Source organism: Hibiscus syriacus, unplaced genomic scaffold (assembly GCF_006381635.1).
Source record: "Hibiscus syriacus cultivar Baekdansim isolate YM2019G1 unplaced genomic scaffold, ASM638163v2 tig00110114_pilon, whole genome shotgun sequence".
NCBI lineage: Eukaryota > Viridiplantae > Streptophyta > Magnoliopsida > Malvales > Malvaceae > Hibiscus > Hibiscus syriacus.
The window spans coordinates 4,123,667-4,147,546 of record NW_024062594.1 but is presented as its reverse complement, the minus strand read 5'-3'; the positions used below and the strand labels follow the sequence as shown (position 1 = coordinate 4,147,546).

Here is a 23,880-nt window from a genome sequence, read left to right as displayed (position 1 = left end):
ATAATTGACATGACAAGAGTTGAGGGTTCTATGCGGTCCTACGGGATAATTCTATGTGGTCCTCGGGGACATTTCTAAGCGGTCCTTCGGGACAATATTTGTGGTCCTTCGGGACATTTCTACGTGGCACTTCGGTGCATATTCTACGTGGCACTTCGGTGCAATTCTATGTGATAGTTTCGATAGTAATCCAGTGCGCAACCTCAATGTACTCACATACCTTGAGTTCTCAGTAATGTACTGTGGCTATTAAAAGAGATAACATGAATGAACAGTGCATGATGTTATATGTTTTTGTTTTTTGAAATGTATTATGATTTCTTTATTCTATGATGTTTTATAAAAGTTAAGTATAAAATTTAATGTTTTAATGTTTTATTACGCACTTTATTACCTCACTAAGTCAAAGATTTAGCATGTGAGTGTTTTCACATGTAGGTTCAAAGAAGACTGAAGATCAGAGCTAGGAGAAGTCAAGACATCATATCTCTACTGAAGATCAGTTCAAAATCGATTTAAACAATATGTCATTTTGTTGTATTAAATGTTTTTTGCGTAAATAAATGTTTAAATCGCATATGCTCTGATCAGATTTTGTAAACACACTTTATGTAAATAAGTAAATTTTATTTTCAATTTGAGTTTGAATTTTCTATACTTCTTTTTATTTACGGGTTCCACCATTTAACACAAATAAAAGTTTAAGTTTTTAACTATTTTTTAATAGTTAATGATTTGAAAAGTCAATGTGACATCTCGGATCTGTATCCGGGTCAGGTACGGGTTGGGGTGTTACAATGATATCATCAATGACATCACTGCTATCCCCTAACCACTAGCGCAACTGGTATCGACCATCATACATGGCTTTGGGAGCTTTCAGGGTGTTGCACTGTCAAGACAGTGTACTAGGAGCTTCACCTTGATTCATGGTATCAGAAAGATAGCATTTGGACCCTGGTTTAGACATTTGATGGTCCTCAACGAGTCTATAATTTTATATGGCTCATCTTGAGAAATTGGTTATTGACCAATGTGGAAAGAACGAGACGTGGAATAGCGTTGGATCTTGGTTTTCCGGTTTGTAGGAAAGTGAAGCAACTGTTCTCTACGCCCTTAAGTACTGCACTATCGTTAGTAACGCTTGGTCGCAAATCCTGCTGACCCATACAATAGGGAGTTTATTTTCCCTTTCTCTAATTGATTGGTTGAATTCTAACCTAAATGATGTTTCAGGGGCTGACAGCGGCTCTTATTAGTGAAGACAAATGTTCAAGATCATGCTTTGGAGGCTATGGAAGCAACATTGTAATTTCATTTTCAATGGAGTTAGTTGGTCCTTGACGGACATAATACAGTCAACACGATCCTGGACAAAAGTGATCTATACCAGGCTGAAGAACTGCTTCCAGTAAACTAACCAGATGATTAGAAACTAAGCTTGGAGACTTCCTAGTTTTGGAGTGGTTAAACTCAACACGGATGGTGCGATTAATCAAATATCAAAGAAAGCAATAAGGGGTAGTATCATTCGTAACCATGTTGGGGATTGGATCGTGAGTTACTGTCATAATATCGAGTAGTGTTCAATCATCCATGTTGAGATTTGGGGGTTGTTGGATGGTTTATATATGGCATGGAAGCATGGGTTTAGACGTGTGATGGCGGAGATAAATAACGCTGAAGCAATCAAATTGTTTATTTTCCATAGTCAAAGGCATGAATCGCTACATATCCAGAGAATTCGTGAGAAATTGCAACGAAGTTGGACGATTGAGATCTCTCTCATTAGTCGAGAAACCAACGGGGCTACTGATGATATTGCTCGATATGGCTACTTAAGGTCGCTGGGGTTGTCTGAACTTCAAAGCCCTCCTGCTGCTCTCCGATCGCTTCTTCAAGTTTATAAGTAGGCTTGGAGAAGAACCCCCAACAACTACTAAATTATCGGCTTTTCTTTGCTGCAAAAAAAAAAGTTTATTCCTTAGGCCTAATGCCAAAACTAGCCCCAACGTTTATTAAAATGATCATTTTAGCCCAAATTTTTTGGAGCATTTTTTTGCCCAACATTTTATTTTTGGAGGAAAAGAACCCTCTATTAATGAAAATTGTCATACCCAAAATTAATTTAAAAGTTTATTAAATTTAATTATTTGATTTTAAGGACTAAACTGTAATATTTTGGAGCTTGGGTTAGTTTCAAAATTTTGGAAAAGTTTAAGGACTAATCTTGTAAATAACCTATTTTTCTTGTCAGAACAAAAAAAGATTAGGTGGGGATGTAAGTGTTGAACCCATGACCTTAGGGTCATAAGCACTCATGACTTAACCATTAGGCTAGAACTCTATTTGTGATTATTTTTAATAAATATATTATTTAATTATTTGACCAGGTTATATACCCAAAAAATCCTAAAACCCCCAGTGTCGAGGAACTAACCCAAAAAATCATTAATTTCTAACCATAGTCATCGCAGTCTCTCTGTCAAATCAACACCGTCCGACTATTAGAGCGTGTTGTCACCCTCAACAAACTCGCCGACGACCAACGATCAAAGCCTAGGCATCATCGTAGTGCGATTAGAGTCAATTGGCATAAATCGATGCTTGAATCACCGCAAAACCCCCCACCCTTTTACTCTGTTTTTTTTACGATTCTAGTAATTCCAGCCGCAGTTTTGCCTTACCGTCGTTACCATTGAATTCCTCATCACCGGTGTGGGTAAGCATTTCGACCCTTTTTTCTTTTGTTTCGGGTGGTTTTAACTAAAATTGAGCATTGTTGTTGCTTGGATTTGATGTTTGGTTGATCGTGGAGTATTCAACAATCATCCCCCGACCCGTCGTCATCTTCACGCGCTACCGCGTGCGCTTGGGGCTCGTCTCTACTCCTAGAAACCTTCTAAAAACGGTTCAACCAGACTGAACCGGCCTGAATCGGTTTGAACTGGTCTGAGTCAACCTGAACCAGTCTGACCCGTTGACCTTGACTCGAACTGTTGACTTTAACCTGATTGTTGACCTTTGACTTTGACCAAAAAGTCAAATTTTCTAAAAAGTCATATTTTATATTTTTCGACGTCCTGAGTCCGAATTCGAAGCTTTTTTTTTCAAATTCAAACCTAAAAGCCTCCTAATTGATCGTTAAACCCGAAAATGCATATGTAATTTAAGCAATTTAATTAAGTTCATTTAATTTAAGGTCAATAACTGAAGTATGCTATCGTTTATTTAAGGTACTCTGGATCTCCTGACCATTTTTCTGCTCGATCCGGTTTCTTCCGATTCGTCCGTCCTCTCGATCCCATGATTTCTCGTATAGCTTTATAACCCTGTTAAATATTCAATTTAGATTATTACTCTGATTATAACCTCGTTCTGATATGACTTAGGTTCTCATACAACATAAGAGCGTAGTGAAGTTGATGCTTGATAGATATCTTGGACTGATTCTTTTTGCGAGGTGTGTTTCTTATGTTCCATACATCTATTTTAAATATATGTTTGAAATGCCATGTTCACATGATTGTTTTATCTGATTTGCAATATGTCTATCTGTTTGATTTGATTTCGTATAATTTATCTGATTTAAAGTATGATTTATTATTTACTAAAGTAAATATGTTTGTTTGATTCATGTTCTCTGGTTACTGTTTTTACTGATAAATAAAAATGTCTGAACTTTGATTTCCTACTACCACTGGTTACTGTCTGAAAAATATTTTTCTCTGGGATACTCTGGGATTTAGTATGAAGTCTCTGCAAGTTCAGCTCGGTCAAATTGGTAATTCCTTATATAGGTTCAGACCGATCGAACTGGTAATTCCTTATAGACTTAAGACGACTCTTGGGTGAGCTCTTCAGCCTAATAGGGCTAGTGGTAAGACCTTATGGACCCTAAAGTACTCCCTTAGGGTGGCACCTCTACTATGTGCATTGGGTAAGTCCTTATGAGCCTGAGGGCACACCCCTCAGGTGGGTACCTACACTTCATCTAGGGTAAGACCTTATGGACTCAAGGTGCTCCCTTAGGTTGGCACCTACGCCCTTTAGGCCTAGGATAAGTCTTTATGGATGTAGTTCTAGGGAACTGCATATGGTGTTCGGTTAGAGGCCGGTTCTGTATTTTTAATCTAAAAACACTACAAACATTTTCACAAGTAGGAACTGAACTGATTTTGGAAACTCTATCAACATTTCATGACTTTATTGATGAACTGATTTTGAAATCTAAACTATATATTTTATTTCTGCACTCTTGGAACACACTGAGCTCCCTAGCTCACTCCCCCAAATTTCTCTATTTCAGATATTTTGGATAGGCTCGGACCTGGCACTTGGAGGATCGACATATTAGTATAGTGATATTTTGTTGTAATGTATTTATCTTCCGAGCTGCATTTATTTTGGGTTACATGTGCCTATATTTTGAAAATGTTGATTTTATGATTTATACTGCCTTCGAAACTGATGTTGGAATATTTTATTTTTATTTAATCCTTACGACGACTTTTATTTACTAGAATTGAATTTTTATATTATCAAATCTATTTTTAAAGATGCTTATTCGGAATATGGTTTTAAATTATTGAATTTTTTTTGGAAAACTTTGTCGTAGTCCTCTAAATCTAGTCGTAACACATAGGTCGAATCTAACGAGTTACAAAAACTATTAATTAACAAACGATTAATGCTCCAAATATGAACCATTTTACCTTAAAACAAAACGTTAGAGGCGAAAATGCTCTGGAAAAAAGATCAAGGGTCAAAATGACTATTCAATCAAACATTATGAATCTTTTTACCCTAAGATGAAAGTGTGGTGCCAAAATACTTCAAGAAAAAGAATAATGACAAAAAATAATCATTTTGATAAATATTATAGACTAATTTTGATATTATCTCTTTTCCTTTTTCCCTTTCATGTTTCGGTTTGGATGTTAATTGTTTAGGGTTTTTTTTTCCTCCTTTTTCATAAATAAACCATCCGAAAATACAAAAAATCAGATTAATTTATCATAAGTAATTTTATCCAAATCATTCATTTGAATTCAAAATGGAGAGAAATAATAAAATTCAATTGGGTTAACTTTGAAATTAATGCTTTCTGTGTAATTTATTTAGAGAAAACTACTGCATTTAAGTAGAGGAGTGAGAAGGAAAAAAAAGAACATTCTTAGGCATGAATTGAAGCTTTCTTGAATGCATGCATTTTGTGTACTTGAAAAATGATAAAAGAATGAAAAATAAAAGCTCGTGTGCCACTCTGCCTATGTCGGAATAATCAAATATTTTACTTTGATAACAACTTGTTGATGGATAACATCCTTTTAAGTTTAAGAGTAAAATGTACGAATTAAATTATTTTAGTGATTAAAAGAATTGTTATTATTTTTAAAAATTATAAGTTCGAACACCAATGATTACAAAGATAATTGAACGTTCATTATTAATTGATTGAGAGTATTTAAAACATATATTACTTTGTAATTACTTTACTTTAATAAAAAAATAAAGTTCAAGAGTGAACTAATTTAAATGAAATACTATAAAAGTTTAATGTAAAAATATTTTTTAATTTAATTTATTTTATTAATAACACTAGTTATTGGATTCAAATATGTAGGTTTTTTGAGAAATTTAATAGAATTAAACTCGTGAAAGCATCAAGACAATCCTTTTTCACGACAGTTCAACAATTAGCGAATTGATTATTCAAATGTGCCATAAGTTGAATCCTTTTTCGTTATACTTTTAGACAATACATTTCAAAAAATTAAAAAAAATTGAATACATAATTTGATAAATATGTAAACAACAACCGGAATCCAAGATTATCTTATAATAAGAAAGAAAATAAAAAATTATACATGAAGTCTCCCCCGGTCCCCACCCAACGATCTTCTTTGGTGTTTTGTCTTGATGATAAAAGTAAGGTATAGAGTCTGACGGAAGCATTCTTTTATATTAGGAATTTGTAAGAAGAGTGAAAACTAACTTTTAATAAAAATATAAAAAAAATTAATATATATAAGAATTTAAAATTTTCAAGAACGACACTCTCATCTACCTTTAGATCCATCATTATACACAGTATTTTTCTTATGCGCTGTCTTCTAAGAGAACAAAACATTATCAAAATTGTAATCGAATTATGGATTCAATTTTAATCCTTTACGATTTCAGTTTTAATTGTATATACCAGACACTTTATCAATTTTAATTGATTCAATTTTATTCATGTGTTATAATATAATAATATGTATTAAACACATTATTTAATCATATTAAAAAAATCTAATATATGTATTAATATCCAATTAATCTAATGAAATGAGATACCAAATTTTTTAAATAAGATTAAAGATTCAAATACTAACATTGTGAATAAAAAAATTAGATTAAAAAAGTCGTCTCATATTAAACCTATGTAGTACTCAGTTTATATCGGTCAATTAATAAATTGAATACTTTTATAGTTTAGCAAAAAGAAAAGAAAAACATATTGTATGTATTATGTTTGTGCATGTATATAAAAAGGATGGACTGTAGTTATAGAATGTAGGACATTGTCCTTTGATAAAGTAGGAAATTTCTTGAGAAAAAATTCCAAGGTGGAAATGGTAAAACCATCACTGATGAAGATTGGAATTGTTTTATTCTCTCTTTTGTTTTAATTTTTATTTTTTACTTAATTAATAGTGATAATGGCAAGTGAATAAACATATGTAATGTTTGTTGGTGATTTTCTCGAAAAATCACCGTGATCGATATATTTATCGATCTAACATCGATCATATTATATTTTTTGATCTAACATCCGTAGCAAAAAGCGCGCTCCCTGCCCCGCGTTATATGTTGATTTGGCGCCACGTAAGGTATAACGCGCCCCCTGTACTGCGCTATACGCTGAAATTGCTTATACGTGGGTATAGCGCGCCCTCTGATCCGCGCTATAGCTGTTTATCTGACACGTGGGGTATAGCGTAGTACATAGGGAACTATACCTTTAATTACCCCCATTCCTCCCTATAAATACTCTCATCCTCTATTACTTTCATCACACCATATTCTCTCAAATACTCTCAAATACTCTCTCAGTTTAAGGTATATTTTATAATATTTTTAATATTATGTATTTAATTTATTTAAGCATTTTACTTTATTTAATATTGTACTAATATAATTTTTTTGCAGATATATAATGGAAGGCGATCTACTTCGCTTGGATGGAAATCATATATCTCGACACTTTGCTGATACGGTAACATTTTAACGTTTTAATTTAATTTAAATTATTTGTAATAATTTGTTGATTTATTTAATGCATGATTATTAGATTAAGAATTAATTTGTGTAATTATTTAATTTTAGGAGAATGACTGTGTGTTAGATCCTTTTATTAGGAATCTTAAGTTAGTGATACCTAGCTGTGTCTTGGCGTATTTAGTAGAGGCTGATTTGGTTACATATGTAGATATCGGGGTCATTGTAAGATAGAACCAGACCTTATTTCTTCCTTAGTAGAGCGATGGAGGCCGGAGACCCACATATTCCATCTTCCGTGCGGAGAGTGCACGATTACACTTGAGGATGTTGCTATGCACCTAGGGCTTCCGGTGGATGGAGATGTGATATTAGAGATCTCGCAGGGTTCCTGGACTACTTTGTGTCGGGATAATCTAGGACGTGTCCCGGAAAGTTTTATCGGAGGTAAGATACCGTTAAATTGGTTAGATGCCAATTTTCGGGAGTTGAGCGCAGACGCCTCTGAGGATGAAGTTAAGATGTATGCACAGGCATGCATACTGCAGTTGATAATAGGGTTGCTGATGCCGGACAAATCGCGCAACCTAGTTCACTGCATGTGGTTGCGACATCTTAGCAACCTTCGTCTGGCCAGATCATTCAGTTGGAGCTCGGCAGTTTTGGCTTTGCTATATAGGGAGATGTGTGGAGCCACTGACTACAATCGTAATGCTATCGGCGGATGTCTCCTGCTGCTGCAGTCTTGGGCATGGTATCGATTGCACTTTTATGTCCCGTTGTGAAGAACCCATTCGTATTTCCACTACTTCTGAGGTAATTATAAAACTGATTTTGTATATTAATAATTTTATACAGCGTATAATAATTTTTTTCCTTTAATAGGTGGTCTACTAATAGGAAAAATCATTAGGAGCTACCTGATGATTTAGAAAAAAATTAGGGTGCTAATCGATCAGAAGGCTGGCACACAGGTATGAATTTTAATGTTTAAAAATTGATTTTAGATTATAGTTATATAATTAGATTATTATTTTGATAAAAAATTATATAATATTTATTTTAGTTTGAATGGGTGCCATATTGTATGATGATATGAGGGCAGTGATCCTATCTGAGTTAAGGGGCCCATCAGATGTTTGGATGGCGATGGTCCCTCTGATCTGTTATGCGACCATCGAGTGGCACTCTACTGATCGCGTGCTCCGGCAGTTTGGTTGTTTTCAACCAATTCTGGAAGCATCTTGCAATATGGATGAGTTGCATAGCTTAGATAGACGCGGCAAGACAGATACAATTGGCTTGTGAGGCATCATGAGTGGGTCGTGTTGTGGGAGGATCGACATCGGTGCCTTTCCCGTAGAGAGCCCATTCATGTTGATGACTTGACGGTTGATGATGATTATTATGAGTGGTTCAACAGAAACGGGAAATCGTTTCTGCTTCCCGAGGATGCACGAGGGCGGACCTTTCCACGACGTCGATAGAGACGTTCACCGACACAGCACCATTGTCTCCCGACTCGTGGATGGAGAGCATGTGCTTCCGGTTCATCCTCAGCTGCACCAGCAGGACCTTCACAGTAGCCACCGCAGCCATTTATGATGTCGCAGCCATATATGATGCCGGCGCCTTTCCATTACCAGATGTCGTCGCCTCCGCCTTCACCTTGTTTTATGACCTCGTCGCCATCACCGTCACAGATGACCCCTCATGGAGGCTATTATGGGTCTATATTTGTAGATTTGACTTGGGGTTCATATGTTGGATATCTGGCGGGTTTAGCCTCATCATCCATGGCCGCAGCACAGACACCTCATGTATAGTTTTCACACTCAACGATGTCTGGGTTTTATGAGTTTTCCCAATTTTCGCAGGCCAGTGGGATAGTCAGTCATACACCTCCAGGGTATTCTATGGAGGTGCTTCATCGTCATCAGCTCCTCATCAACCTAATGTATCTGCTCAGGACAAAACGACGACGATGACGACGATGGTGATGATGATTACAGGGAGGAGTCAGAACCAATGATACGAAGAAATCCTCCTCGAGACCGACAGCCGCTGCCCTGCGGAACACATTCGCGTCGCAGGCATCGATAGATTTTTTTTATATTTGTATTTACTTTATTTTGTTAAATTGTAATTTTTTATTATTTCTCATTTAATACTTACTTTATTTTGTTAAATTTGTTAGACTTTTTTTAAATGTATTCACTTAATTTTGTTTATTACCATTTAATATCAGTTATTGTAATTTGGTTATCATTTACCATTTAATTCTTATTGTAAGTTTGTTGTATTTAAAATTATATTCAAATACCAAATTGTTATTAGTTTGATAAATTTAATGATTGTGTTTGTTTTTTTAATCTTCATCAGCGATTATCGAATGACATCAACTTGAAGTAAATGCAAATTAAAGTACAAGAATTATTATTTGATAAACAAATACATCATTTCCTCATCAATTGTTACTTGATGACAACAGAAGTTGACATGTTTTTCTAGTGTGTCCTGGGTTTCTACAATGCCCACATCTTCTGTCTTGTCTAGATCTTTCTCAAATATCTATATCGCAATGAATTCGATTGGATTTTGGACGACCACACTCCCTCAATAAACTCAGATTTGGTACAATCGGAAGCCAATCTTAACCTCATCAAGGTCTTTGTCATTACCTATGGGGGGAAACTCAAATTCGTATACCTTAAAAACTTCATATAGTAGGTATACGAGATCCACAAAATGGTTATAATATTGACGTGTATGCGAGCAAGCTGATATCACATGAGAGCATGGATACTTCAGAGCTTGAAAAAACCAGCAGTCGCACGTTCTGTCCCTTAGATTTACTCTTAACGACACAGCTTCAATCCCTTGAAGAGGTCGCGGCAACTCTGTGACACGAAACATTTCATGCCTTCTAGAGAAGCTTGTTACAGACATTCCATTTGATGCAACAAATTTTTTTCTGTAGATCTGCAACTAATCTAGGGTGATAGACATGACCGCCTTGCATCCAGGTTTGAGATTGTCCCCCGAGCTTCGCAAAAAGTGCCCCAAACAAAAATATATAGTTTTTACCAAAGCCGCTACAGGTAAGTGACGTGCACCCTTTAAGGTTGAATTGATTGCCTCAACCAAGTTAGTCGTCATGTGTCCATATCGATATCCACCATCATATGCGTTCGTCCACATTTCTTTATCGAAGAGGCCGATGTAATTGTATCATTCCTCGTTCTTCGCCCGCAAATCTTGAAGCATTGATTCAAACATTCGAGGAAGTAGTTCGTAACCTGATCAAAAAATGTATAACTTACTAACTTGCTTTCTTTGCAAAATTAAAACGATTGAAAGAAAACAAAATACATCAGTTTCACTTACCCATGCGCATAATTAATTGATGCTCATCATTCTTCTTGTACCTTTCATGATAGTTCGCAGCAATGTATCGGAGACAATACCTATGTTGGACAAAGGGTGGTTGCCACATTGGACCCAAAGACTCCATTGCTGCTTTGATACCAGCTCTGCGATCTGAAATGACACAGATGTTTTCCCTCGTAATAACATGTGCACGTAAATTTCGGAGGAAAAAAACCCAAGAATCTTTATATTCTCCTTCGACAAGAGCAAAAGCAACTGGAAGAATGTTGCGATTGTCATCTTGGACAACTGCCAATAATAAAACTTGCTTGTATTTTCCATACAAGAAAGTCCCGTCGATCTGGACCTTAGGCTTGCAGTATTTGGCAGCATTAACGCACTGTGGGTAACTCCAAAAAACCCGGTAGAATTGGCTTCGATCGTGAAGAACTCGATCATTATGGTATGCATAGAGCTTTCGAAGTCCACAATTGTCATAGGATTCAATATTCGCACCAGCCTAAATCAACCTGGAAGTTCGTTGTAAGATGCATTCCATTCGCCATGAAGTTTGACAATGGTATTTTGTTTTGCCAACCAAGCTTTTTTATAGGAGACGGTGTACTCATACTGCGATTGTATAGCTGAAATCAACACTGCAACAGCTATATGAGAGCTTGTTTTTACCATGGGCATGATGGCTTGACATATCATTTCAGAGTCCAAGTTTAGATGATCTTGGTTGACCCCTCCAGCACAACATCTGTGAGGACCGTTGTATACTGTTAATTCCCATATGTTGTTTTTCCTCTTCATTTTCGATACGCGAACCATCCAATTGCATCCGTTTTCGCATCGGGCACAATATCATACATATTTTTCGGTTGTCGATCGATTGACTCTGGACTCAACAGAATTACGGATATTGTAATTTTTTATAGCCAACGCTTCTTCTTTGCTTGAAAACTCCATGCCTAAATATAACTCACCATTATTTATTGATTAGTAATATCTATAGTCACCGAGATGAGGTATATCCGCAAATTTTGGCTCGTACATTGCACCATAATCAGCTTCATACATGTGTGTAGGAGGGTCAGTTTGTGCCACATTTCTTGGAACTTTATCATCATCGGAGTTGAATTGCGATGATTCTGCGTGAATGAATAGTCCAGTCTCAGCACTATCTGTACCAGGCTCACGAAGCGGTTCTTCTGGTGGATATGATGGTTCCTCCATGCTCTCCACATTTAGGTCGAAGAACCTACTACTTGCACGCCTTCCCCTTGAACTGGAAGGCATATTGACATTGAGATCGAAAAAGCTCGTAGTCGAATGCCTCCCCCTGGAGCTTGAAGCCATCGTGTCAAATGGAACTGCACAGATGGTTGCGTCGATGGCATCTCCATATGGTCAAAGAAATTTGCAGATGAATGCCTTCCCCTTGAACTGGACGCGGTGTTACCATACAGATTGTTCGTGAACCCACCTCGGTACATATCGTAAGGAGTTGCGGATGAATGTCTCTCTATTATGGCATTAAAATCATTACACATTACTGTAGTCGGGCTGTCAACTTGATCAACTTGTTCAACCAGCCCATAGTGGAGCTTAATGATTGACCCCGAACAGCACACACTTGAACAAAATATGCATACATCTCAATAGGGGCGTCTGAATAATTACTTTGAGCTTCAACCATCATTTGAACATCATCATTGTTCGAAAGTTCGAACGCTGTACAAATTAATGACAACAATGATGTTGGAAATCTGTACTGCAACGACGACATTCTTCTACTACTTCCAACATGAATCTTCCTCGAAATCTTCGTTATCAGCTCCTCAAGAGTTATGTTTCTCTTGAATGATATTTTAACACGCTCATTTGATACGAAAACAACGCCAGTTTCATCTTCTCAAATTTCACCATCATAATAAACAATAGCTGAAAGTCGCGACATTCTATGAGTTTAAAAGTGCGGCAATATTATATCTGCAAAAAAAATAACTGAAACAAACCTGATTAAATAAATTATATATTAACAAAAATATAACACAATAAATTTTTTACACATCAACGTAAATAATTTAAATAATATAATTTTATATTATTACTGCACCGCAAAACTATTTTGACGTATGTTCATGCTTTTCAATTTTACAAACACAAAAATTAATTGAAAATAATTAGTATAATATTTTTTCAAATAATCATAATAAACAATAAGTATAATAAAAAAATTATAAAAAATTTATAACGAGAAATCGCACGAACTTCTAAATAAAATATGATAAAATTACCAGAATTATTACTCGTTGACGGAATTGTTGTATTAATTTATAAGTTGAGAGGAGAGATGTGAGAAACTTAACCGGGAGTGAAGGGTATTTATAACCATATAAGGCGCGGTACCTACATCGCGCTATATGTAATTATTCAGATAAAATGTATTGGTCCGCGCTAAATATAATTCTGTCAGATATTCAAGTATAGCGAGGATCAGGGGGGCGCTATACCTACGTATAAGTCATGTCAGCATATAGCGCGGTACATGGACGCGCTATACCCCACGTGGCGCCAAATCAGTATATAACGCGGGACAGAGAGCACGCTTTATTGCTACGGTGTTAGATTAAAAAATATAATCTGATCGATGTTAGATCAATAAATATACCAACCACATATGATTTTTGGAAAAAAAAAAACGCCATGTTTGTTGGACAGCTAGAAATGGGTCAGATTCTTATCCAAAATGTCAGTTTCGTAACTTCACTTTGAGGACAAACTTGCTCTTTTAGTTTGGTCCTTGTAAGGACCATTCCTTTCTCCCATCCCAATGTTTTTTTTCCCATGTAAAATTATTATTTGATATATTGATAGTACAATTTTTCTTAAATTTATAATTGAATTAAAAAAATTCGTCATCTATCTTATTAATTTACTTTGTATTTTCTAAAACATTAATCAAGTAGATATGATAATTTTTTAACACAAAAAATTCACTATTAATGTACCAAATAATATTTTGTATATGCAATTATCATGAGAGTTTCATGAATTATGCATTTAGGGGTGTAAACGATTGAGTTTGAATGAATAATGTTGTGTTCATATTCATTTGTTTTTTTAAGTGTTCATATTTGGTTCTTGTTCATTTAAATTTTTAATATCATGTTCGTGTTCGTTTGTTTCATTTTTGAAGGTGATTATGTTCGGTTCGTTTAACGTTCTCAAATATGTTTATTTATATGTTTAATAAAATGATAAAATTATGCCACTCGTCCTTAAGCTCATGAGACTTCATAGTTCAACTCTAAAGTTCATCTTGTGTTCAATTTAATCCTTATATTCACCAATATTTAAAATATAAAAAATAAAAGGAAAATGAGAAACATGTAAACAAACTTATTATCGAGTCGATAAACGAGCCAATAAATGAGGTTGTCGTGTTTATTCGCTTATTAAATGAACATAAAAAAATTATTCATACGCATTTATTTAATTTAATAAATGAACATAAACAAACATTACACAAACGATTCACAAACAAATGTTAAACATTATGTTGATTTACACCCTTATATACATTCATCAAATAAAAAAGTTAATTTGTTTGAGAAATGGTACTCATTGCCATGAATTTTTTTGAGTGATTTCAAAGATAATCAAATTATTAGACATGACCTAAAACAACTCTTGGATCCTTAACATAAACAATTTTCACCCAATTATAATGATTTTTTAAAAACTTACCTTTAGTTTAAATCTTTAAAATAGAAAAAAAAAAGTGTACCTGATTTGAATAAATGAATTTAAACGATAAAAAGTGTTGCAAATCAATCAAAATCTCAAGCTTAGCTTTAATGATGATTCCATTAGTTTCATTCCAAAACCATTGTTAAATGTTTTTTAAAACATAATGGACATATTCTTTTCTTTTTTTACACTGTAACAAATGATAACTAATAAGTCTCTCTCTTTTTTGCAAAGTGCTAATACCAACTATACATATTGAATAATTTATCATAATAGCTTCTTTTATTGCTAAAAAGGGTTTGGTGGGATATTTCAACAGTGATTTTGATGAATAATAATCAAAGTGTTAGATGCTTAATTGCTTTAGGTATTATTATTTATCATAAGATGCACTATTGGTTTTCATCCAACTAAGGGGTATTTTATTCTAAAATACCCCTATATTAAATAATAACTTCTTATTTAATAATTCAGAAAAAGTATGAATATTCAAATATTTTTAAAATAAAATAATAATAAAATTTCACAACATATAAATTTATTTAATTAAATATAAAAGAACAAAAAAAGTATTTAAAACTGGGGACAATTTGCCCCACCCATCCCTATGCAGTTCTTATCCACGGGGGATTCTAGGTCAATCACCTGTATCTTCTCCAATGCCAGCTATATTTTTGTCTTCGTCTTCCTCTACATGGTAAAACTTTAATCCACCCAAATATAAGGGAAAATTAATAAAAAAATACAAATGAATTATTTTTATTAATATTTTATATTATGATTAGTTAGATGTTCATTTCATTGGAACTAAAAAAGTAGTAGCAATCTAATCCAACAATTAAAAAGATTAGGTCTTGTCAATAATTATATGATTATTGGTAAAAAGATGTTATTAATGTGGTAGATCATAGGTCAATCAAACATAGCAATGACGTTTTATTATTGGGCCAACCTGCTATTCAATATGAATACTATAATGTCTTTTTTCATAATTCGTTATTATTTATCTTTAATCAAATTAAATATTAATTTCGAATATGTATTTGATAAATGTTCATTTAATTGATTTTAACCTTTTATATTTAAAGTAATCATACAAAATAGAAAGACAATCTAAACTAGCATAACATGTAAGAGAAACCCCCAAAAGTTGCTAGACATTAATGCTAAAATTACAGAAAAATAACGTAAAAATGCATGCAAGTAATAATATTAGAGGCTTAATTAGGATTAAATTATTATTAGAAAAAAATTCGAATGTAGATAATTAGTTAGGAAAACAAAGATATTTATATGTTATTTTTAAAATGTAATATAAAGTTTTTATGTAGTTATTGTTTATATTTAAGTTTGAGCTTCAATCAAGTTAAGTATGAGAATGTTTTAAGTTCAAGTTTTTTTTCGAACTCAAGTCAAACTTTTATTTTTAAATTCAAGTTTGAGCCAAGTTTGAAAATTTTAAGCTCACGATATTTCGAATCGAACTCAACAATACTCAAATTTAACTCGACTCATTTACATCCCTAAATTTTACAATAATTAATAAATATGTTGATAAATAAAGATAATTTTAACAAAGTTATGAATTTATTTATTTATTTACTTTTACATTTTAAGATTAAATTAAAAAAATAAAAGTACGAGTAACTTTCATAAAATAATCATTAAATTTATCAAATGTATATATTATAATTTTCTAATTAATATTTAGATATAATTTAATAAATTGTTTTTGGTTACCTTCACTATTCTCTAATGTTTTGTCTCGACTAATCTAGATTGATCCGTGTTAGACATTGATTTTAGTGGATGTGTTTCCCAACGATGATTTTATGCATATGAAAGGTCTTAAACTTAAGATTTACTTGAATGATACCAAGCTACTTATACTTAAATTAATCTATCGATATAATTTAATAAATTTCGATATACTTTAACCGTAACATTAATAAAGTAAACCAAACATACGTTTATCCATCAAGTACCAACCCAAGTACAAAGTCATAACCACGAACGGATTTCGGACAATAATCATTTAAGCCTTTTTAATTCTTTTTCAACTTTAATCACGCACGAATCAATAGTTTTTATGGTAAAAAAATAGTTGATATTTCTGAAAATTTGGGTTAGAGTATTATAGATGTAAAAAATGGAATCATTTAATATCAAAAATAGTTAAAATTTATATTTAATCAAATATTACATTATACTTAGATTAATAAAAAAATTAATCACATTCTAATTTTCATGCATCTGTTAACACCTAGAATATTAGTAAAAATGTTGTATTGTAATTTTTTCCATTTTATTTTGAAACTTAAAAAAGACTTATTAATTTCTATATTAAATGCAGTATTTTTATTTATTTATCAAATAATTTATTTGCATGTTAAACCTCAATATCCTAACAGCTAGGGAAGAGCCAAGAGTCGGTAGTCATTTGAAAAAGGAGTATATGTGAACATCCCTTATACTCCACGCGCCCTCCTGACTTTTACCGCCAAACCCCACTTTTATTGGATGTGATATACACGCTCTGTATCAGTGATTTGGATATCTTTCTCTAATTTCCAAACAATATAATTATATTATTAATGTTATGCAAAAAAAAGGTTTTTGTTTCAGTGTACTTTTTCCCTCAAAGAGTTTAACAGTTTCAGCACCCAAAACCCAAGAAAAGAAAAGGAAAAAACAGATCTTTCATTCTTCTTCTTCTTCTTTGATAATCTGTTTTTGAGTTTTAAGCTGCTACATTTTCATTTTTGACAAACCCTAGAGATTTTAATCCAAACCCATTCTTTTAGAGCTCATATTTTTAGTGACTTTTAAAGCTTAATTCCTCTTTCTTTATTAGCAATTATTGTTGTCTCTGCTATCTTTTTCTTCACCAAAAAATTTGAGGAAGAAAAGAACACCCAAAAGAGAAAAACTTCACCATAATTTCTCTGTTTACAGATCCTAAAATATATTTTGGTGGGTGGGTGTTATTGTTTTCTGCACTCTCTCGAAGAGGAAAAAGAAGGGGGTTTGGTGTTAAAACATTTGTTGGGTGTTTTGATTTGAAGCTTTTCAGATCTGAAGGAAGGCTGAGTTTGTTTGTTTCAAAGCGATGTCTCTTTTGCCTTTTCATCTCTACTCATTTCCTTCTTTTTCTTTCTTTTGAGTTTCACTCTCTCGAACTTTGCTTCTGAGAACCGACTAAAGAGTGTTCCCTTTTTCTTTCCCTCTTGGGTTTCACTTTAAATTTTGGTTTCTGAATAATTGGGGGAGAGAGAGATCTGTGAAAATGTTGGCCATTGGAAGTCCTTTAGCCACCAGTGCTCGTACAAGCACAAGCTGCAATGTATTGCTCAGAGAACTTCAGGTTCCCTTTGCTTTTCTCCTTTTCCCACCCTCATTCTTCATTATTGTTACTTTTAAGTTTCTTTTCTTTTTTTAAGTTTCTTCTTCCTTGTAAACGCTGGTCTTTGGGGGGAAGAAAGGAAGGAAATGGGTTTTTCATATTTGGAAACTGGTCCTTTTTCCCCTTACAATGATGGATGTTTGACAAAGTTAATGTCCTTGTTAAAAATTAAAAGTTAAAAGCATTTATTGTTTCCTAATTCCTTAATTCATGTATCATAATGAGTCTAGTAAGAGCTATGAATTGAAGGTCTCTTTAGGTCCTTTTTTGAGTGCATAAAGTGAAATATAATCTTTATTAATCTGTTTTAATACTAAAAGGCGTTCCCGTGCCACTGATCTGTTACTGAAATTCAGTCTTTTCCCCTCAAATTGTGTAGATTAGCTATGGTTTCCAAACGGTTGTTTGAATCTCTTAATTTAATGAGACTTTATCGTTCTATCATCTCTTCTAGTTTTAATTTTCTACTCTCTTCCTTGGACTCTAAAGGCTTAGCTTATTGCGGTCTCTTAGAACATTAATCTCTGTATTTGATGCTTCTATTTCAGTGTTCATGGGGGGTAGAGGGTGCTGATGATTAATGAAGTTTTCGGTACAATAACTTGATGGGATTTGTAAATTAATTAGCCTTTTCTTTAAGCAAATATACATACATGCATACATAGGTATAACCCTCTCTCTCTATATATGTATTGATGTTTTGACCAACTGTGGAAATAAGTTGTGCTAAGGATGATGATTTTGTTATTGATTGGGATTAATTTTTCATTGTTTTCCTTAAATTTGTTTAACCAATTCACGTGCAAGCTGGTAAGATTCCGAATTTCAATTCTGAAAAAAAACCCATGCACACTTCAACTCTTTAATGTTCTTCTTTTTGTCCTGAGAGCAGCAAATATGGAGTGACATTGGTGAGAGTGAAGCTGATAAAGACCGAATGCTTTTGGAATTGGAGAGGGAATGCTTAGAAGTCTACCGCCGAAAGGTTGAGGAAGCTGCCAATGCCAAGGCACGTCTACATCAATCTGTTGCTGCCAAGGAAGCTGAGGTTGCAACACTTGTGGCAGCTCTTGGGGAACTCAATATTCGTTCACCGGTGAATAGAATTCTCTGGCATGTTTCATATATTTCCTATGTGGTAGCACTTCGCTAATTTTGTTTCTAATTTATTACTTACAGATACAGACAGAGAATAAGATGGCATCATTAAAAGAAAAACTCACTTCTATCACCCCACTGCTTGACTATCTAAGGATGAAGAAAGAAGAAAGAATAAAGCAATTTGAAGATATAAAGAATCAAATTGAAAAGATCAGTGGAGAAATTTCTGGTTATAACTATCCAAATAATACAATGATTAGCTGTTTAACTCTTGAAGACCAAGACTTGTCACTAAGAAGGCTTACTGAATTTCAGACGCGCCTTCAAACTCTTCAGAAGGAGAAGGTACGGATTTTACAGAAAGAATGTTTTGTGAAGTTCCTTGATGCTTGCATGTTGGACCGTAATTTGTATATCACTATGATTATAAATATGCCCTTTGCGCATCGGACCGTAATTTATACAAAACAATCAGGAGAAGTTATGGCCATAATGCATAGCTGATCTTGGGTGCAAGGTTCATATGCTTTTATGGAATGTTAGTGGCATATTTAATTCTTTGAACGGATTTCATAAATTTATTTTAAGCATTATCTTTCATTTTGCAGTCTGATCGTCTTCATAAGGTTTTGGAATATGTAAATGAGGTGCATTTACTTTGTGGAGTACTAGGGTTGGATTTTGCCCGGACTGTAAGTGATGTGCATCCCAGCTTGCAAAGGACAACCCAGGAACAATCAACGAATATCAGCGATGGTACATTTGAAGGTTTAGAGCATACCATTAACAAGCTGAAAACGGAAAGAAGAACCCGAATCCAGAAGGTATTCTATATCCTTTCCCAGCTTTCATAGTTTTTTCTTGTGAAAATTTGAATCTAAAACCAGTTTTTGAAATGAAGTTGAGAGATCTTGCGGGCCAACTATTTGACCTCTGGAACTTGATGGATTCCCCCCAAGCCGAGAGGAATGGTTTTTCAAGGGCCACTTCTATTATTAGATTAGCGGAACATGAAGTCACAGAACCAGGTGTTCTTTCAACCGAGATGATTGAACAGGTTTGATAGCGATAGTAATCTGTTTTTTTTTTAACTACTGGAATGTAGGTGCTCAAGTTTTTTTATATTTTCGACAGGCATCAGCCGAAGTGGAGAGGCTTTCCAAATTGAAAGCTAGCAGAATGAAAGAACTTGTTCTGAAAAGAAGATTAGAATTGGAAGATATTTGCAGAATGATTCATATTGAACCCGATGCAAGTACTGCTGTCGAGAAATCTAATGCATTGATTGATTCTGGTATTTGTCTCTTGTTTCCTTGCCACAGTGTCTTGCATTTAGACAATTTTTTGTTTGATTTTACTTGCTGGTGACATAGTGATGGATATTGCTATTGTTGTTCAGGTCTTGTAGACTCTTCAGAACTTTTAGCAAACATTGAAACACAGATTACTAAGGCTAAAGATGAAGCTTTGAGTCGAAAAGAAATAATGGACAGAATAGACCGTTGGCTTGCGGCATGTGAAGAAGAAAATTGGCTTGATGACTACAATCAAGTAAGCAAACGTAATGAGTATCTCATGTATTCTCCCAATCTTAGTTCTCTTCAATATTGCTTGTAGACTAATCCGTAAGTCAAACTAAATACAAGTACATTGACCAGTGTTTTTGATTCACCTTGTCTTTTCTGTATAAATTTTTAAAGCATTAGTTGTTTAATCTTCATTTTGAGTTTCAGGATGAAAATCGGTACAATGCGGGGAGAGGTGCACATATAAACCTTAAACGTGCCGAAAAAGCCCGAGTGACTGTAACCAAAATTCCTGGTATTTGTGCTCATTCTTTTCTCTCACATATACATTTGGATTGTTGAGCTAATAAGGATACCCTTTGCAGCAATTGTGGATAATCTGATCAACCGGACACTAGCTTGGGAAGAAGAAAAAAAGACATTGTTTCTGTATGATGGGGTAAGCACTTTTGCAGCTCAAATTTCTGGAAACTCAGACAACCGTTATCGTTTAGAATTGTTTCTGAATAAGCTTGTTTGTAAAATAGGTACGACTAGTGTCGATACTGGAAGACTACAAACTGACAAGGAAACAAAGAGAGGAGGAAAAGAAGAGATGCAGGGTAAATATCATTGACACTCCCTTAGATCTCCTATCCTTTTCTGTTATCTTCCCCTTTTTTAACTTATTAAATATGATCTTTGTATGATGAATGCCATTTTCTAGCGGCTCGCATCGAATATTAGCATCTATCTATACAACTAATACATTCCTAAACATTTTCTGGCCTATTCCATTTTGCAGGATCAGAAGAAGATCCAAGATCTGCTTCTGACAGAGAGAGAAGCCATTTATGGGTCCAAACCTAGTCCAAGGAGAAGTAACAGCTTCAGAAAGACAAATGGTTATCGAGCAAATGGAAATGGATCAATGACTCCCAGTACACCACGTCGGAACTCGGTGGGTGGAGCAACACCTGAGCTACTTACACCACGATCATACTCGGGACGTCAAAATGGCTACTTCAAGGAAATGAGAAGGTTGTCTACAGCACCTCTGAACTTTGTGGCCATATCAAAGGAAGATACAGTTTCTACATACACATCAGTTTGTGATTCGGAGCTGGGATCCCCCCCACATTGCTAAGGAATTCCGAAACACGGTATGTTTTGCTTATGCTACTTTAAACGCTTACCTGTTTTGTCTCTTAAAAGAAATTTTGTTTAATTGCAGGAAGAGGTTATAGGATGTTATAGTTGCAATAAGCGTAGACTGGATTATAGCAGCGGGGCCATGTGTTGTGAATGTGAAAGAAAGGGTATTGTAGATTAGTGTATGCATTGTGAATCGAACAGGACAGGCGATGTTCAATGGCGCAGACTAGCAGAACTATGTTATTTGCCTTGGAGGAGAGGGGGAGAACAACACTGATAGAAAAGAAACTAGCTTGAAAATTGTGTTTTAACTTGTTTTTGTTTTGTGGTGTTAATGTGTTTGTATTGATGGTATTTATAGTAGTATTACTGACCTTGTTTTCATGTTTCCTGGATTTTGCTTATATTTTAATGTCTATGCATGCATGCATGTTTGTATTGTATATACACATGTATCAGTACTCGAGTTTTATTAATTATTAACGAACAACTATATTGTTTCTCTAATGAAGTCAAAACTGTTATGCCGCTAAGGATCTAGTACCTCTTGTACCCGTTGACTGTGTATCTGTTTATAATCATTATGTACATTAATAACACTCTTTTATAACAATTGCCTAGTGGAAGAGAGGAGATTACCCTACAAAAATGAAGAACTCATCCACAACTTCAATGTCAATGACCAAAACAAACGGATGTTCTTAAAGCACAAAATCTTAAATGAAAAAGCTAATGATGTTCGAATTTTATAACATTGCCATGACTTAGAAAATTCATCAAAGATCTCCGCAAACGGCCATAGAGATATATACACGTAAAGCAGACCATCTGCGATGGAGTCCCGCTATCACTACTGCCAATTTGATTCTACCTGATAGTGACAAACTTGTTGGTACCATGTCTAGCCCAATGACTCCTCAAATTGATAGGTTCACTGAAGTTATACTTTTCAGCAGCGAGTTTCTCGAGGACCTTCTTGAATGCCCCCCGACTCATTTTCCGGCCAGCTATCCTTGCTCCACGCCTTTTGGTGCTCATTGGCAAAGGGTACATGGATACATTTGTGGTGCAACAGGCAGATTGCCAACCACCACAGCCCCATCGATAACATTGCTGGGTGGTTCCAGTGCATGAGCAAACCGGAACCGGAATACCGGAAATATCCATGTCATACCCATTTATCTTAATATCCATACTCTTCTTTGGCAGCTTCGCACGTTGAATGGTAGAATTACTGTTATCCTTGGGCTTCCTAGACTTTTAGCCTTTGGTGTCTTAGGGCCATTCTCGCCCTGCCTTTTCTTCAATTTGGCAGCTTCATTACATACCAGTGGATCTTCAATTCTACCAACCACCCTCCCATCTCCTGTTGAAGGATCAGGAAGCGGTGGCTGCAAAATTGGCAACGAATGAGATGCCTAAGTTTCAGGAAGAATGCCAAAACTAGGAGCAGTCACGGCTGCATCACGTTGAAAAACTTTTCTCTGGCTAATCCAAGTATCCCTAACATAATGCATGGGGATAGGTCCCTCTGAAACAATGCAGTCCCTTGGGTGAAAGGCCGCACCAGTAGTGACCATGAGATCGGGATCACGCCCGGGAATATACGGTTTCGTGTCCCACTCAGCCATGCTAGTCATGAGCTGAAGACCAAGATCTCCTTTAAAAGATGGTACATAGTAACCCCAATTACGCATTTTCAATGCATCGTCATCCATGAAGCTACAACATGTAGGCAACAACACAAACAGAATAAATTTAGCCGTGAATCGACTTGTTCCATCAACGCAATTCAAATCCTGCTAACATTCTCATTTCTTATAACTCATGAAAGTCGATGAAAATGGAAACATTCAAACGCAAACCAAGGCAAGAATCTCATGGCGTTCACATAAAGTAGTAGTAAAAGCAACAAAATATGTTACCTTTCTAAATCCGACGAAAAACTCATCTAATGACCTAACGAGACACTAAATTCCTTAAACAATTTCGCGCATTCGCGTTGTGAATGGAGCACACAGAGTTGAAAGGGTCATCCCATAATGGATCCATACAATATCCGATCCAGACTAGTAGATCAATAGATAGTATATGGTTATATAAAAGAAATTCATAATGGCAGCCTTCACATTTTCTCAGATCCGAGACATGGAATCTATAGAGAAGAAAATATATTTAGCAGAAATGGAAAACAAATCTAAGATTGCAAAGCAGCAGAATCGAAATCTATAGGTACAAAACATAAAAATGGAAACTTTCAGATCCAAACCAATTCCTAATTCCTCACATTTACCAAAGATCCAAATATTACATGTATCAAAA

The 23,880-nt window shown here is 34.7% G+C and overlaps 1 protein-coding gene and 1 pseudogene across 1 annotated transcript; one reads left to right on the top strand and one right to left on the bottom strand.

Moving 5' to 3' along the window:
* The first annotated feature begins 17,057 nt into the window (after positions 1-17,057).
* Positions 17,058-21,994, top strand: LOC120215374 (65-kDa microtubule-associated protein 6-like). Its single transcript, XM_039213093.1, has 12 exons — positions 17,058-17,758; positions 18,690-18,893; positions 18,977-19,243; positions 19,507-19,722; positions 19,800-19,955; positions 20,033-20,192; positions 20,298-20,449; positions 20,632-20,719; positions 20,790-20,863; positions 20,952-21,026; positions 21,209-21,566; positions 21,638-21,994. The coding sequence occupies exons 1-11, from the start codon at positions 17,681-17,683 to the stop codon at positions 21,548-21,550; spliced, it is 1,812 nt and encodes a 603-aa protein (XP_039069024.1). The 5' UTR covers positions 17,058-17,680; the 3' UTR covers positions 21,551-21,566; positions 21,638-21,994.
* Positions 21,995-22,179: 185 nt separating this feature from the next.
* LOC120215373 lies at positions 22,180-23,432 on the bottom strand (annotated as a pseudogene).
* Positions 23,433-23,880: the final 448 nt, after the last annotated feature.